Below are 15,222 nucleotides of genomic sequence, written 5' to 3'. Positions count from 1 at the left end.
AACCTGGAGCTTGCCACTCTGAGTAGACTGGCTAGTCAACAAGTCCCAGGAAACCTGTCTCTGCCTCTCCAGTGCTGGGATCACAGGTCACACTGAGGGGCTATTGTGTGGGTTCTGAAGATTCAAATGTTTGGCCTTCATGTTTGAGCAGAATCGATTTTCTGAGCCATCTCCCCATTCCCCAGAGACAGAATTCCTCTGCGCAGGTTTGGCTGTCCTGGGACTTGCTTTGTAGACCAGGCTGGCCTTGAATTCAGAGATTCACTTGTTATGCCACTCAAGTGCTGGAATTAAAGGCGTGCACCGTCAACACTGGCTAAGCTGATTTACTGAGTAAAGCAAGCACTCCAGAAATTGAGGTGGCCTATCCCTAAGGAGAATAGCAAGTTCTGCATTGTGGATTTCTAAAGTTGTATAAAACACTTAAGTAAGAGGCATATTCATGAATATGCCCAAATCATGGTAGGCCACATCTTCCTTTTAGGTGCACTTTCCCATGATTCTCTAGAAAAACCCATAAAGAGGATGTGTCAAAACCATGATAAAGCGGGTAGGCAAGATGGCTCAGACACAAAAGTCTAGGAACTCAAACAATCCCAGAACCCACTTGAAAACTGCAGAAACAGACATCCTGTTTGTCCTCTGACTTCCACATTCATGCTATTGCACACATCTGCCCTTGATCCCCAGTTATACACACAATAGTAATAATGTTTTTAGAAAAAGACACAATGTAAATCTCAATGAAGCTTAAGTCTTTTTAGGATGTACCACCTTAGTCTGGTAAAGCAGGAACCACCTATCTGCAGCCTTAAGAATGCTTAACAAGACACTGTGTCAGGAATATAGCTCCCAGAGACTCAGCTGCAGCTCTCTTGGTGACTTATCTACTGAGACTGTTGAAGGTCCCATGTCTGATCTCTGGACAAGCTGTCAGTCTTGGCTATTGTCCCAGTCAAAACAATAATAGCATTTAGAACAAAAAAGAAAACTGATGCCTTATGGAAGTTGGGTCCAGGGTTTCACATCAGCTTGTCAAGTTGTACAAAGAGGAACACCAGGCTTGGGCTGCCTTCTAGGCCCTCCCCACAGCTCTACTGACCCTAATTATCATCTTGAATGTTATCACATTCAAGTGTTGAAATGTAGGTGAAATGAAGTTGGCCACAAAAGGGGATGCCAGATGTTCACATCTACCAAGTGATAAGAAAGGTGGGGTGGTGGTGGTACATGCCTTTAATCCCAGCACTGGAAAGACAGAGGCAGGCTGATATCTGACTTCCAGGTCAGCCTGGTCTACAGAGCAAGTTCCAGGCCAGCCAAGGCCATAGAGAAAACCCTGTCAAGAAAAATTAAATGGGCCAAGTCTATATGAGATTTGGATAAGCCAGCACTAAATCCATCCACCAATCACCTAGTATTTGCTCTCTCAACAGTGTCTAGACAGCCATGCTCTTCACTGCATTTCCCAAGTCTGACAACGGGACACTTTTCCTTCAAGCATAGAGATAGAAACAGATGGGACAGACTTGGAGCAGGACTTTAAAGACTTACCCTGTGTTTTGCCTGCATGCATGTATGTTCACCACATGCATGCCTAGAGTCCTCAGAGGTTCAAGAGTGTGTTTAATCCCTGCAACTGGAGTTATAGGCAGTTATGAGTTACTATATGGGTGCTGGGAGCCAAACCCAGACGCCCTGTAAGAACAAAAGCTCTTAACTGCTTAGTCATCTCTCCAGCCCCAGGATTTTGGATATAAATTATAATTCCAGTAATTGGTAAGATAGAGACCATTTAAAAATGTATGAACACTAATAAGGGCCAGGTCAAAATAAGTGACATGCTCACAGGAATGCTGTTTGGAGCAGGGTCTTAGTTCTCCTATACCAGCTATCTAAAGTTCACCTCATTAGCTTAGGTTACTCACATTGATAGCTATCTTTGAATTTGTTCTTTGGGGGAAAAAGGGTTATGTGCATCAGATTTTCTTAGTAAAATTCCATCTACATTTGGGTCTGCCCCTGGTATTTAACAGATAAAATTACAAATGACAAAACAAACATGATTTTATCAGAAGGATACCTTTTCCAAGTCCCTCTTAATAGCTTATCTGGTATTCTGACAAATCCTTGCTAACCAGCTACATCAATTATTACTCACAACAAGTTTTAAAACAAGTTTATTGAAGAATATTCTTGTGAAGGCAACCACTTTTGATTTGTCATTTAAAAAAGTTCCATTTCTGCTGTGTACTAAAGGTCATGTAAGAGAACAGAGCCACATGCTTCTCTCTGCGGAACCCTTGGGTAGTATAGCACAGTGTTGTCATTTCTGCACCGTGAGAATAAATTAAAAAAAAAGTCTCTTCTATGTTTCTCTTCAAAAAGCGATGAAAATAACAGAAGGTGGCATAAAAAAGCCGCATTTCTTACTCATTCCGTAGTATTGGAGCCAGTATCTAGAAACAGGAAAGAGATCAATTCAAGGAGCAAATCCTAAATATCAGTACTTCAGGTACAACTAGAGAAGGACTAACAGTGTGGGGGAGGAGGAAGCGGCAGGGACAGAGGGGCACTCCAGAGGCTCAGCCAAGGTCAACAGCTTCCTTCCCAAGGCAGAGGAAAGAAACAGCCTAAGCCTCCAGCTATCTGCTGTGTGATAGTGTAAATAGCCTTTTCAGGCCACATCCTGCTGGGAAATCCAGCAACCTTCTGGCTCTGGCTATTGCTGCCCTTTTCTCTGCTACTCTGTTGAGAACACAGCTTAATTTAGGATGCTAATTTTAGAAGTATGAAATTTTATAGCAGCACCTGATTTATTAGGAATTTTCCTAATTAACTGAATTTAATCTTTAAATGCCAAACTATATTTTAACCATGTCTAAGATTTCATCTTTTCCTGTGGATACAGAAAAATGGAATCCAAAACCATTTTCCTTCCTTTCTTTTTTTTTTGGGGGGGGGGCGGTTATACCCCTGGCTGTCCTGGAACTTGTTTTGTAGACCAGGCTAGCCTCAAACTCAGAGATCCAATCTTTGCTGAAGATCAATTACCATGGTTTGCTTTAAATTAGGGCAGCTCTCCAGAGAACACCTAACTGAAGTAAAAAAGGGTAATTTTGCCTTTTGGGTTCAAATGACTGAAACTGACCTTCTACTGATCACATCTACCCTGCCAATTCAGTCCTGACTGGTTAGCAACATGCAGCTGTTTAAAATTTAAATTAATTAAATTAGTTAATGAGATAAGATGATAAAAGTTTTTAGTTGCCCTGGTCACATTTTAAGTGTTCAAGGCCATGAATGACTACTATGGACTGCAGATGAAGAACATTTTCATCGTTACACAATTCTCCTCAACGGAACTGGTGCTCATTACTGCTCCCTTCCCCAGGGTTATAAGCTGAGCCCTCTATCAATATGAGTTTCCAGCCTACTTTTCACTCTTTCAGATAGAGTTTAAGTTGCTCAGGCTGGCCTTGAGCTCACTCAGTCACCTTTCACCTTCACCGAGGCAGCCCTTGAAGATAGTATTTGTTTCAACTTCCCAAGGAATGAAGATTACAGGTCTGTACCACCTGGCCCATTTATAGTAATTAATTTACAAATATCTAGGAATTACAAAAATAATGCACAAATTCAATGGTTCAATAAGCACTCAAAACCCTAAGAGTTCTACGGATATTATTAGCTTAAATTACAAGAAAAAAAATGAAAGTATAAATTATTTTGAATACAGAAATTTAACCTGTGGCACAGCAAACAGTACTACCATTGTAGAAATGGAAAACAAAACAAAAAGTGACTCAAATGTACACTGTCCCTAGCAAAAACAAAAAAAAATCTTAAGTATCTGCTGGTCACACTAAAAAATCTCTAGGACTACTGCTGAGGACTTCCTAGTTAGCTCTGATGAGTAAGTCAGTGCAATAGTGCTAATTTCCTAGACTTTTTGACATCTGGAAGACTTTTTAGCCTTTAATCCCAGCACTCTGGAGGCAGAGACAGATGGATCTATGAGTTTAGCCAGCCTGGTCTACAAGGTGAGTCCTAGAATAGACAGGGCTACACAGAGAAACCGTGCCTTAAAAAATAAAAATCAAATTAAATAAATATAAAGGACTGAAAATTTTATGTAGCCACCAGAAATCAGATTAAAAATACTCTATATGAAAAAATGTGTGTAAACATGTCTGTGCACAGATATGTTACTATAAAAATACAACCCTAAGACTTGAAAGTCTTGACTTTGGAAGCTAGCTTTCTGTACAAGTTTATACATGGAGCTTTTCTGTATTCTCTACATTTCTTCAGTGATTAGATATTCCTTAAAAATCCAGACTGTAGCTAGTCATGTGGCACACGCCTTTAATCCCAGCAGTTAGGCAGCAGAGGCAGGTGAAATCTCTGAGTCTGAGGACAGCCTGGTCTACAGAGTGAGTTCCAGGCCAGTCAAGGCTACAGAGAATCTGTCTCAAAAAACAAAAACAAAACAAACTTGATGCGAAACTCAAGAAATGGGGCTATTACTTCCTATCTTTCCCTTGCTTCTTAGAAGCCCCTTCTTGGAGTGGAAATCTTTACACTCCAGGGTGTGGTGCTTCAAACACAGCTGTTATCAACTGAAGTAATACACAATAAAACACAGGGCTAGAACATGACTTTGTGCAAACCAGCAAGTACAAGGCCTTGGGTTCTATTCAAAAATAAACAAAAGGAAAAAGCACTGCGCACTTTAACAAATCAGAGGACTGGGGCTCTCCCATTATAACTGCAATAGTTTAAATCAGCTTTAAAATAATTAACTTGTTACATACAAGTATAGGGTATTCAGCAACACGTAAGTTTTAAGATAAATGCTCAAAGTTACACATTACTTTCCTAAAGAGAAAGGTGGCAGTGAGAAGCCTGATGACTGCTTCAAATAAGCAACTGAGTGGAAGGAAATTTAGCAATTTGCTTACTTTCCTTGCACATGAATTTAATCTGTGCTAAGTGTCTGTTTGCCATGTGAGCATACAGATGTAGGTCAGTAAAGGGGACAGATGTAGAATCCAGAAGCGAGGTTGTTATCTGAAGGTTGATCACCTGGCCACTTTCCCCTGAGGCTTTCAGATAGATCAAGATAATTAAAGAGGAGAAAAAAATATTTCAACAAATTTTACTTTCACAGTAATTAGGGGAGCACTTACTTTTACCATCACAGGCTACAATTTTCACTTTATCCACTTTAATAAGTTCTGTCACCTCTCTGAATTCAACATCATTCAATACAAAAGTCCAAACATTATCGCAGAATCTGTATGTATTTAGAGAGCCCTTTAAAACAAAACATTGAGAAATGCCATGAGAAGCCATTGTTTCCCCTCATGCTTTATTCCAAAGTAACTCAAGAGAACTTAGCTACCAAGTATATAGCTCCTAAAACAGTATGCTTAATGTTTAGCTTACTTAAATTATTTTCTTAATTTCATCTACATAGAAATAAGTAAGAGACAACCTGAATAAATCAGCTCAGGGAAGAGTTTAAAAATATTTTTGCTAACTATTTTTAGCACTCTAAAACAATCTGCAAATTACTTACCTGAAATGAAAAGCTATATGAAAGCTTAAATTTGTATGTCTACTGCCCTCTTGTGGATAAATTATGAAAGTCCATTTGATTTCTTTCTTTTGAGAAAGGGTTGCTCTACACAGCCTTGGCTGTCCTGGAACTCACTATGCAGACTAGGCTGTCCTGGAACTGTTGCCTCTGCCTCCCAAGTGCACCACTATATCTTGCCCATTTGATTAAAAAATATTAACTTTTGTATGTGCATATATATGTCTGGTACATGCTTGCCTGAGTTTATATGTACTACATGCATGCAGACGGCTGTGAAGGCCAGGAGAGGAGTCTAAGCCCTTGATTTGGAGACACCTGATATGGGTGCTGGAAACCAAACCCACATTTTCTGTAAGAGCAATAAGCATTCTTATCCACTAAACTCTCTCCTGCCTAGTTGAGACTGGCTTCCAACTCAAAAGAGATTTGCCTCCTGAGTGCTGGGATTAAACATATGTACCTAGCTCCATTTGAACTTCTTTTATAAATATTTAAAGCTCCATATTTCCCTGGGTGTTCATTCTCTAAATTCTATAAAAGCAGAGATTCCTTAGAAACATTAAGACAATTTAAATCCTGTAACTGGCTCAGACACATCACTGGCTTCCAAACCAGCCTCTTCTGTGACTCTGCTGTCGTTCAAGTTTGCCTTTCCATTCCACCACATCTGTAGTGTCAAGTTCTGTCAGATGTGCCTTTTAAAACTTCTCCATGTCTAGCCATCCCTTTTAGAACTGTAAGAAAAGCTTTGACCCTTCTGATTCAGCTGGCTAAGAGGCATGATCTTCTGCCTCTAGCTTTATTTCCTTTTAATTCACTCTTCATGTGAGTAAAACTATGTGGCTCCTATGATCAATGGTCCTTCACTGACCTCCTGGTAGCATCAGTACAGGATCTGGACTTGTTGGGGGTCCTATGGTTTCTTTGAGGTTTCCTTCACATTAGAACCTCCTAAAGAATTGTTGTCTGGAACTTCCTACCACATTCCAAATGTTACCTTTCTTTCCACAATACAATCATCCTTTAGCTGACTCTGAATAATTCTTCAGGACTAGCCTTTTGTCTTCCGTACTTGCTGAACTCCTACTGAACCGTAAATATATCCTAACACTGTTAATGTATTTGTTTTAATGGTCTGCTTGCTAAACTAGTTGGTAGCAGAGACCAGTGCTTTCTGTTGTATTTTCAGAGCCCAGCAGAAGCTAGCACACAGTAATTATTCGTGTTTACTAAATTCATTAACTCATTCATTCACAGCTATCAGTTTTTAAAATCATCCTTATACTTAGACTCAGTTTTTACCAATATGGATGATACTGTAGGATTTTAAGATTTTTCTGTTTAAATATCTTGTGCTAAACTTTACATGTGAATGTATACATGCACATAGTGGATGTTAGGTTTTTGTCCATTATATTGGTGTTTAACCTAATATTTTTTTCACACTTAAAACTGCTTCATTTTATGTCCAGGGATATGTTCCTGCTCCTAGATAAAAATCCAACTCCCTCAATGTTTTTATTAAAAGGTGAGCTGCAAAGGATAGTGAACCTTTATTGTATATAATTTTTAGTTACTTAGGTATCTTGTGTTTTTGTGTATTACTTGAGACTCAGAATCTAGTATCTTATCTATAAGAACTAGAAGAATTGCACTTTAAACAATTTTAGATTCATTTTTTCTTTCAGAGTTCCTTTGACTCAATATTGATTTTAATAGCTGTCTCCAAAAAACAGAATCTTTTAATATGTATCAACAATAGATGATATTGTGTTTCTAAACTTAAAACAGCAATTTAAAAGTTACACAGTACTCATTACTCATTTATAGAGACAACAAACAACAAAACCATGAAAAACTAGAAGAAGCTGTGTCATAAGAAGGAATACTTTTTTACTATTTAAATATTTTAATGCTTACTTATTACTGTTTGGAGCTGAGTATTATGATGTTTAATTGGCCATTTCTTCCATCCTCTTAAGGGCACACAGTGGCTCTTTAAAAGTCTAGTTATATGTATTAATTCTATGTGAATTTACTTTCTAAAATCCTGCTATGGTCACGTTTCTGACATTTTACTAATAAATTTTAACTTCTAAATAAAGCTTTAGTTTTCATACTTAAGAACTCTTTTTCTTGTAAGATCCTACTGAGTAGCATAACTTTTGAATCTAAAAATGAGCTTGTCTATTGTGTAAAACCACTCTATTCCTTAAATGGGTAAATCCAATCTTATTGGTAGATCAGCAAACATTATTATACATAAAATGCAATCAAGCAATGTGACTTAGAAAATTAAGTAGTGGCAACATGTTGTCTCTTTGCTATATGGTACACCAAGCTAAACAATGCTTTTTGTATATATAGTTTGCAGAGCAGGGTATAGAATTCTCAGCTGCAGCAGCAGCAATGGGAAAAGAAAAAGTAAACTGGAAAACTAAGTTGGACGGGGCCAACTCTTGGAAAACTGACAGACTTAAAAACAGTATGCATAAAAAAACACAAGTGTTCAATTAATTTTTGCAAAAGAAACTCATACTAGACACTTCTAACAGAGCAATTAGAAGACTATCAAGGTTTTGTGAACCTTACTGCCTCTGAAAAGTAGTCCATCAATTTTCTAAGAGGCCAAAACTTTTGCAGTTTAACAAAGATCAATTTAAAAGTTGAAATTTCAAGCTGGGCAGACAAAGAACAACTTTGTCTGAACCCCTACTATTAAAACCTAAGAATCAACTCGTCAAATTTTATACTCTTAGAGACTCTCCCTCCTCCCCCAAGACATGGTTTCTCTGTGAAGAAGCCCTGACTGTCCAAGAATTCAGTCTGTAGACCAGGCTGGCAGCAGAGGCAGAGATCTGCCTGCCTCTGCCTCCCCAGTGCTAGAATTAAGGGTGCGTACCATCATGACTGACTGATAGTCTTCTATTTGACTATTTATGCCTTTAATTTTTAAGCATGCAAAGCTGATAGAGACATCTATAGATAACATAAACACGTTTTATCTCTTCAGTAAAACATAAGTCAAATGGGGACTCATCTATTTTGTTCACTTTTGCATTTCTGATACCTAGAACAATGTCTATTACCTAATAGGCAGTTAAATGCTTAAAAAAATACTTTTTTTTTTGTATTTTATCAACAAAACACTCGCCTTTCCTCAACACCTAGGTTTTCTTAAATGTTACTCATAGATTCTTTTCCTATATTGGTCTTTGTGTTTTAAATTTATTTCTATAGTAGGGCTGTAACTTGTAACATAGCTTAAGATATTAGAAAGATACAACAGGGTAACAGCAAACACCATTATCCACAACGTGTCTCCACCAACTCACATGGTAAACTATTTTGCCACATTTTGCAATGAGTTCTTAACCCCAAATTACCACAAAATTAAGTGGTACTTTGTTCAAAGCAGGATGATTCAAAAAACGCTCAGCTACAAGACTTTGTAAGGCAAGCTATCTTAGGGTAGATGGGAGGCAACATGAAGAGTCTACAGACAACCAACCTTTCCTGGAAGGTCAGAGTCTGAGAAACAACGGAACATAAGGGTTACTCTGTCACTTACCTTCCACCTTGCAGCTAATACTTTCAGGCCTTTGAAATCTCAGTAATTCTTCAGGGACAAAAAAAACCCAAACATATACAGGATGACTTGTGAAACAATGAAATTAAAATCTAAAAGCAATTATGTATCTCATGGAATGAAGAAACTTTATACAGCTGATTTAAAAATGGAGAGATGGCTCAGCAGTTAAGAGCATTGGCTGCTCTTCCAGAGGTCCTGAGTTCAATCCCAGCAACCACATGGCAGGTCACAACCACCTGTAATGAGATCTTGTGCCCTCTTCTGGGATGTGGGCATATATGCAAATATAGTAAGTAAATAAATCTTAAAAGAAATAGTGTATCATTTGATTATTATACAACAAGTTCCCAAACCAGACTAACCAAATCCTCTTGTTATGCTGAGTAAGTCCACATAAGCTCTCAGAGTAACCGTGCAGACTTCCAGACACAGGAAAATATCCTTACCCTGAAATTGACTCTGTTCCTGACTCTCTGAGCCAATGCTGAATTTATAGCTTTATCAAACTGAAGTAGAACTTGAAGGGCAAGCTGGGGGGTGATCTGTTGAGACTGAGAAAAAAAAAATGAAGATCATAAATTCACTAAGGAAAGAACATTAAAGACAAAATAAATAAATTAATTAAAGTCTAATAATTAACAGAAGTTAACCAAAACTTCTGAAGCAGAAGTCCTTATTCCCTGTGCTCTATCTAAGTGATGATGAAGCAAAGCCTGACAAAATTTCTTTACTACCTTTACAAAAAAGGAAATTTGCAGTGAGTTTGTAAAGCCAGGAAAAACTCTTCCTGTTCCTTCAATGGTGGACAAAGTATTCAACAAATGGGAAACCAAGTTTTTTCCTAATAAAAGACATGAGACCCTATATATAAAGAAAACAAAGACAAATCTTAACAAAGTCTATATAGTAATGCCAAGACACACGGAGCCAGGCATGGTGCTGCACACCTGCAATCCCAGCGGGTTGGGAACAAGGGCAGGAATACCAGAAGCTCTAGACCATTCTTAACTATGGAACACACTCAATGACAGCCTGGACACTATCTCAAAAAAAAAACAAAAGCCACCTCGCTCCCACATCTCCCTCCAGATCACAACAGAACATAAATAAAAAATATTTAATACTTTCTTAGTTGTATGATTTGAATAAGATTAACTCTTCTAAAACTGAAACAGAAATTTAAAGTTCTAACTCAAATCTCAAAGAATCCTTCATTATACTGGCCAGAACTACTTTTAAAGTGATAGAATATCCCTTTCTTCTAACTTTGAGATGAGAAGACTATACTTCCAAGGATTATTTCTATACTTCATCACTAATAATAAGGGGAAAATCATTTACTAAAATTTTTTTAACAAAAAAATTTGAAGACTTATAAAGCATATTTAATATTTGGCCCCCACCTGTATGAGCTCATCAAGGCTCTCTTGAAGACTGTTTCCCAAAGTTGTATTTCTGTATAACTGATATGCCATGGCTTAAAATGAAGCAATTACTTTTTCTTCAGGCTTGCATTGATGTCCTACAAATTTAATATAAAAGACCAACCTGTAACAATGTAAATTATATATAATAGTCTACTACTTCATGTATTCTAACACAGAACTATTAGAACTCGTTATCGATTACTATATTAATTTACTGTATAATTTAAAACAATTGTTCAAAGTTGATTTATCTGATTTTAATATTCGTATGGTATTTATCTTCTTCTTTTTTTTTCCCTAATTTATTATTTATTTATTTTGTATGCAGCTAGCCAGAAGAGGGCACCAGATCTCATTACAGATGGTTGTGAGCCACCATGTGGTTGCTGGGAATTGAACTCAGGACCTTTGGAAGAGCAGGCAATGCTCTTAACCACTGAGCCATCTCTCCAGCCCCTTCTTATCTTCTTTTTTGTTTGATTTTTCGAGATAGGGTTTCTCTGTAGCTTTGGAGCCTGTTGTGGAACTAGCTCTTGTAGACCACACTGGCCTCGAATTCACAGAGATCTGCCTGCCTCTGCCTCCCGAGAATTGGGATTAAAGGCGTGTGCCACCACCTAGTTGGTATTTATCTTAATTCAGTATGCTGACATACTCATTAAAATCTTTACTCTTACTTTTCCCACAGATTTCATTTAAGTTTAAAATTTTCCATATAGCATTCATTCTACCTGTTGTCACATAGTGACATGGCATCTGCATTTGGGCCCTTTATTTTTATGTTCTCTTAAAATTCCATTAGAGTTCCTGCCAAGAGGGATGGCACTGTGACAGGAAACAGAGACAAGAAGATGAATGAAGATGAACTCTGGGTTGTAAAAATCTGACTCTACAAAGGGTAACAGACACATTAAAAAGGTTAAACTTGTTGTAAAAAGGAGTGACACATTTTATCACGTGGGCTGCTTGTGGACCGAGTTGGCTTCCCATTGTTCAAGCAAAGGAGGAAAGCCTCTAGGACGGCAGGAGGGTAAGAAAAGCCACAGAAGTGCGGAAGTATAAGGCCTGTGGACATCTGTTAGTGTGGGCAGACTGTAGCGGTAGGTGAAGCTGAAGCAGAGGACAGGATGAATTTACTCCACAAGGGAACTGCAGGAACAAAAAGCCCTTGAAACATTTCAGGCAAGAAAGGTAGAAAACCCTGTTTATGGGACCTGAAAATGGTGACAGGAGGACAGATTCAAAAACTGTTTACTGTCCAGAGATGGACATGCTCAAACATTCACTATCAGATAAGACTTGGCAAAAGTAATGACCAGCCATCTTTATATACAGTTGGCCATTATCTCATCCAGGAGATCATTCTGTGATCTTGAGACATTCCTTTAGCTACTGGGGTACCACTCTCAGTTCTTTACTCCCAGCTTGTGAACTACTGTATTTCCTGTTTCCTTTGGCAATTCTTCCTCAGCTCCTTAACTTCCATCTCCTGTGTGACTCTAAGGCTTCTTAAGTCTTCTCTTTACTGGCTTTCCCCCTTAGTTATTCTATCTAAGCTTATGGTGTTAAACCTCATCTATATGTTGATTACTCCACACTTTCATCTCTTGTCCTCGCTTCTCTCTTTGTACCCACATGTAAAATTGTTTATTTTACACAGAAAAAAAAAATCAAATAGTTGAGACATCTCTCCTGCAGGTAAGAGCAATTGTAGGGGACTTGGGTTCAGTTCTGAAGCACCCACACTGGCTAGATCACAACCAGCTGTAACTTCAGCTCCAGGGGATCCCATATCCTCTTCTGGCCTCTATAAGTACCCACATACATGTGTGCATGTGTGTGCACCCAAACACAGACACACACAGTTTCACTACTAGCAAAAAGTAAAGTTGACACATGGTATTGTCCTCATCTACCAGACTAGATGATACATAAAGACAGGAAATGTATTTACCACTCTGAACCATGTGTGTATTATGTATTAAAAGAATATTGTTGAGTAAAAAACTTGGTGGCATATCAAAAACACTAGAAATACATTCATGTGGGGCACATTTCTACTTTACTGATGAAATTAAATTAGTGGAAAAGAGAATCTCACTACCACATCCATCTACTCACCTACTTACCACTGCCTGTACCCACACACTCTGTCTTTCTGTCATTGCACTCAACATGCCTTTATCTACATGTAATTTCTCACCTTTGTATCAGGCCTCTTTCTCTAGCATACTTGAGGATATTGTCTAACAATTCAGTCGTTCCTTCTTTCTCTCATCAGCAAACAAACTGGCAGTTACTTCTCCCACTTTGGGTAGAGTAACAACCACCACTATTCAAAATCACTTCCCCTGCCACCTACATTCTATTCCTGTTTGGTAAAAGAGTTATTTGACTCACTGTTTCCAGTTCTCCCTTTCCCCTAGTCATACCCAGCTCTCGGCTCTAAGTGTAACGAAACCGATGCTGCAGGCTGCTGAGGGATGATCTTCACTGACCAGAGCAATGGATACAGCTGACTTCCGATTACAGGATCTCTGCTTGGTACTTCACTTTGGGGGTGTCTTCTTAGATTCACTGGTTCATGCGGCTGATTGACCCTCTTGTCTGGAACTCAGAGATCCGCCTGCCTCTGCCCCCTGGGTGTTGGGATTAATGGTGGACAGTCTCTTCCTTTTTCGCCCATTTATGAAGGGCGAACATTCATTCTTATGGTTTTAAATATCAGCTGGTGATTCCCCAATTCGCATGTCTTCCAAACAATTCTCAATTCTGTTACTAATTTCCTATTCAAAACTTCTACTTGTCTTTTGTATCTCTCAGCTTAAGTAACCCAAACTTCCATCGGCTAAGACCTTTAATGTAGCTCTCCAAGTCACGTAAACCACTGAGATGTCCAATTTCTAGCAAATCTTGTAAACACAGCCTTCAAAATGGATGCAGTATCCAACCATTTCTCAACACCTCTATTACTTCCTTGTTCTAAGCCACTATTACAAGGCATTTGGATCATCGAAATGGTGTCCCGATTTCACTTCACTCCACACTTGTCCCCCACGCGCTTTATTATTTACAGTTGGGGTTATCTTTTGAAAACGTGGGCTAGAAAAATCTTTTTCTCGCGGCTTTCGTCTGCACTGACAATCTGGCTACCTTTTAGGTATGGTCTTACTGTCTGCCTCTACCCCCTTTCTCGGACATCCTAACTTCCCTGAGCATGACACAGGCATGTTTCTGCCTCTCTGGTGGCTGGTCTTGCTGCCTGGGATGTGCTTGCTGAGATATGAACTTGACAACCACACAAAACTCTTCTTTGCCCCAACAGCTCCCACCAATAACGCCTCAGCTGATCACACACCCACTATGGAACTAATCCAGACCCTTTAGCTCGCTCAGATTTTTTTTTTTTTTGTTGGTACCATACGCCAAATTACATAATGGTCTTATATTTATTCTCTGTATAAAATGTAAGGTCCACGAGAGCATGGATCTTTGTGTTTCGTTCCCTGAGGAAACCTGCGGGCCGAGAACAGTACCTGACCGACGACGGGAGTCAAACGAAACATTTAGTCCGTTGAAGGTAAACACCGGTCGGCATACGGGTGTGGAGAAGAGGCGAAAAGGGCCAGAGAGATGCAAACTTTGCAACGGGCCAGCAGAGAGCCGGGTCGCGCTCCCATTCGACATCTAAGCATTAGTTAGAAAACAGCTAGGAGCGACTTCAACGTCTGCTGAAGCTAGTCGCCGCGGCCATCTGCAATCCTTTAAGGTGGCGACAGCTGCAGAACCGCGGAGCTCCCTCCTCCCGGGGGAGATGAAGCGGAAGCGCTCGGGTCGGGTCTCTGAGCCAGACGCGCGTCCACCGAGCGCGGCCTGAGGAGAGCGGGAAGGCGGCTGCTCCCGCGCGGCCGCGTCTGCCTGGGGGCGGCTTCTGGCGGCCACAGCGCTCGCTACCGCCCGCCCCGCCGCGGCTCCCCCGCTCCCGGCCCCGCCGCCGCCTACCTGAGGGAAGGCGCTTTCGCCGCGGCGCCAGCAGAGCCGGGCAGGGCGCCCGCTGCGACCACCTCCTCGGCCACGGAAACCACAGCGCTGGACCGGTGACCCGGAAGTGCTTGCGCGGCCCGGAGGTGACGCCACGAGGACTGCCGGGCCCCCACCTCAGCTTCCGAGGAGGAGCGTGGCCCCTCCCGCTTGGGCGGAGGAACCCCAAGCCTGCCCGACGCCTGTCCTGCTAGCCGGAGTTTGTGGCGCTAAGGCGAGCTGTTGTGGTTCATTAACCCTTCCCATTTGGAAGAGCGGCTGTATAAACTTCGTGCCTGACACTGAAGCAAATACGTGGCTGTTGTGAATTTCAAGAATCTCAGATTCCTTTTGGTATTAGCTCTGGTGCTTGGCTTTCTGCTTAAACAGCAAGTATGTGCACAGCAGAAGGCCACTGAGCACCTGCATTGACTTTGGGGTCAGTGCAAAAACCCGAGGTTTGAGAATGAAACAGGTACTTCTTTGTACCCTGCTGTGTTTTCCATGTTAGCCTTTTTGTTTGTTTGGTTTTCGAAACAGGGTTTCTCCGTTAATAGCCCTGGCTGTCCTGACCAGGC

General features: G+C 40.2%; 1 protein-coding gene across 4 annotated transcripts; it reads right to left on the bottom strand.

Moving 5' to 3' along the window:
- Nucleotides 1–2,164: 2,164 nt before the first annotated feature.
- Gtf2a2 (general transcription factor IIA subunit 2) lies at nt 2,165–14,775 on the bottom strand. Of its 4 annotated transcripts, XM_050124821.1 has the most exons (6): nt 14,161–14,618; nt 13,123–13,263; nt 10,601–10,719; nt 9,644–9,748; nt 5,193–5,319; nt 2,165–2,459 (listed from the first exon to the last, which is right to left on the bottom strand). In XM_050124821.1, the coding sequence occupies exons 3-6, from the start codon at nt 10,670–10,672 to the stop codon at nt 2,434–2,436; spliced, it is 330 nt and encodes a 109-aa protein (XP_049980778.1). In that variant the 5' UTR covers nt 10,673–10,719; nt 13,123–13,263; nt 14,161–14,618; the 3' UTR covers nt 2,165–2,433. The 4 variants fall into 4 exon arrangements, with proteins under 4 accessions (XP_049980778.1, XP_049980766.1, XP_049980771.1 ...); XM_050124809.1 differs by lacking the exons at nt 13,123–13,263; nt 14,161–14,618 and adding an exon at nt 14,627–14,775; XM_050124814.1 differs by lacking the exon at nt 13,123–13,263 and having other exon boundaries at nt 14,161–14,617.
- Nucleotides 14,776–15,222: the final 447 nt, after the last annotated feature.

The sequence above is a fragment of the Alexandromys fortis genome, unplaced genomic scaffold (assembly GCF_014885135.2).
Source record: "Alexandromys fortis isolate MF-2015 unplaced genomic scaffold, M_Fortis_MF-2015_v1.1 scaffold_22, whole genome shotgun sequence".
Lineage (NCBI taxonomy): Eukaryota > Metazoa > Chordata > Mammalia > Rodentia > Cricetidae > Alexandromys > Alexandromys fortis.
Note: the sequence above shows the minus strand (reverse complement) of the source record. Positions and strands in the feature narration are given on the sequence as shown.

Coding starts and splice junctions, on each gene's coding strand:
- Gtf2a2 (XM_050124809.1), bottom strand. CDS start 10,672: ATGGCATATCAGTTATACAGAAATACAACTTTGGGAAACAGTCTTCAA. Junction 9,749..10,600: donor GCCTTGATGAGCTCATACAG/GTGGGGGCCAAA, acceptor TTTTTTTCTCAG/TCTCAACAGATCACCCCCCA. Junction 5,320..9,643: donor GGAACAGAGTCAATTTCAGG/GTAAGGATATTT, acceptor TTTGTTTTAAAG/GGCTCTCTAAATACATACAG.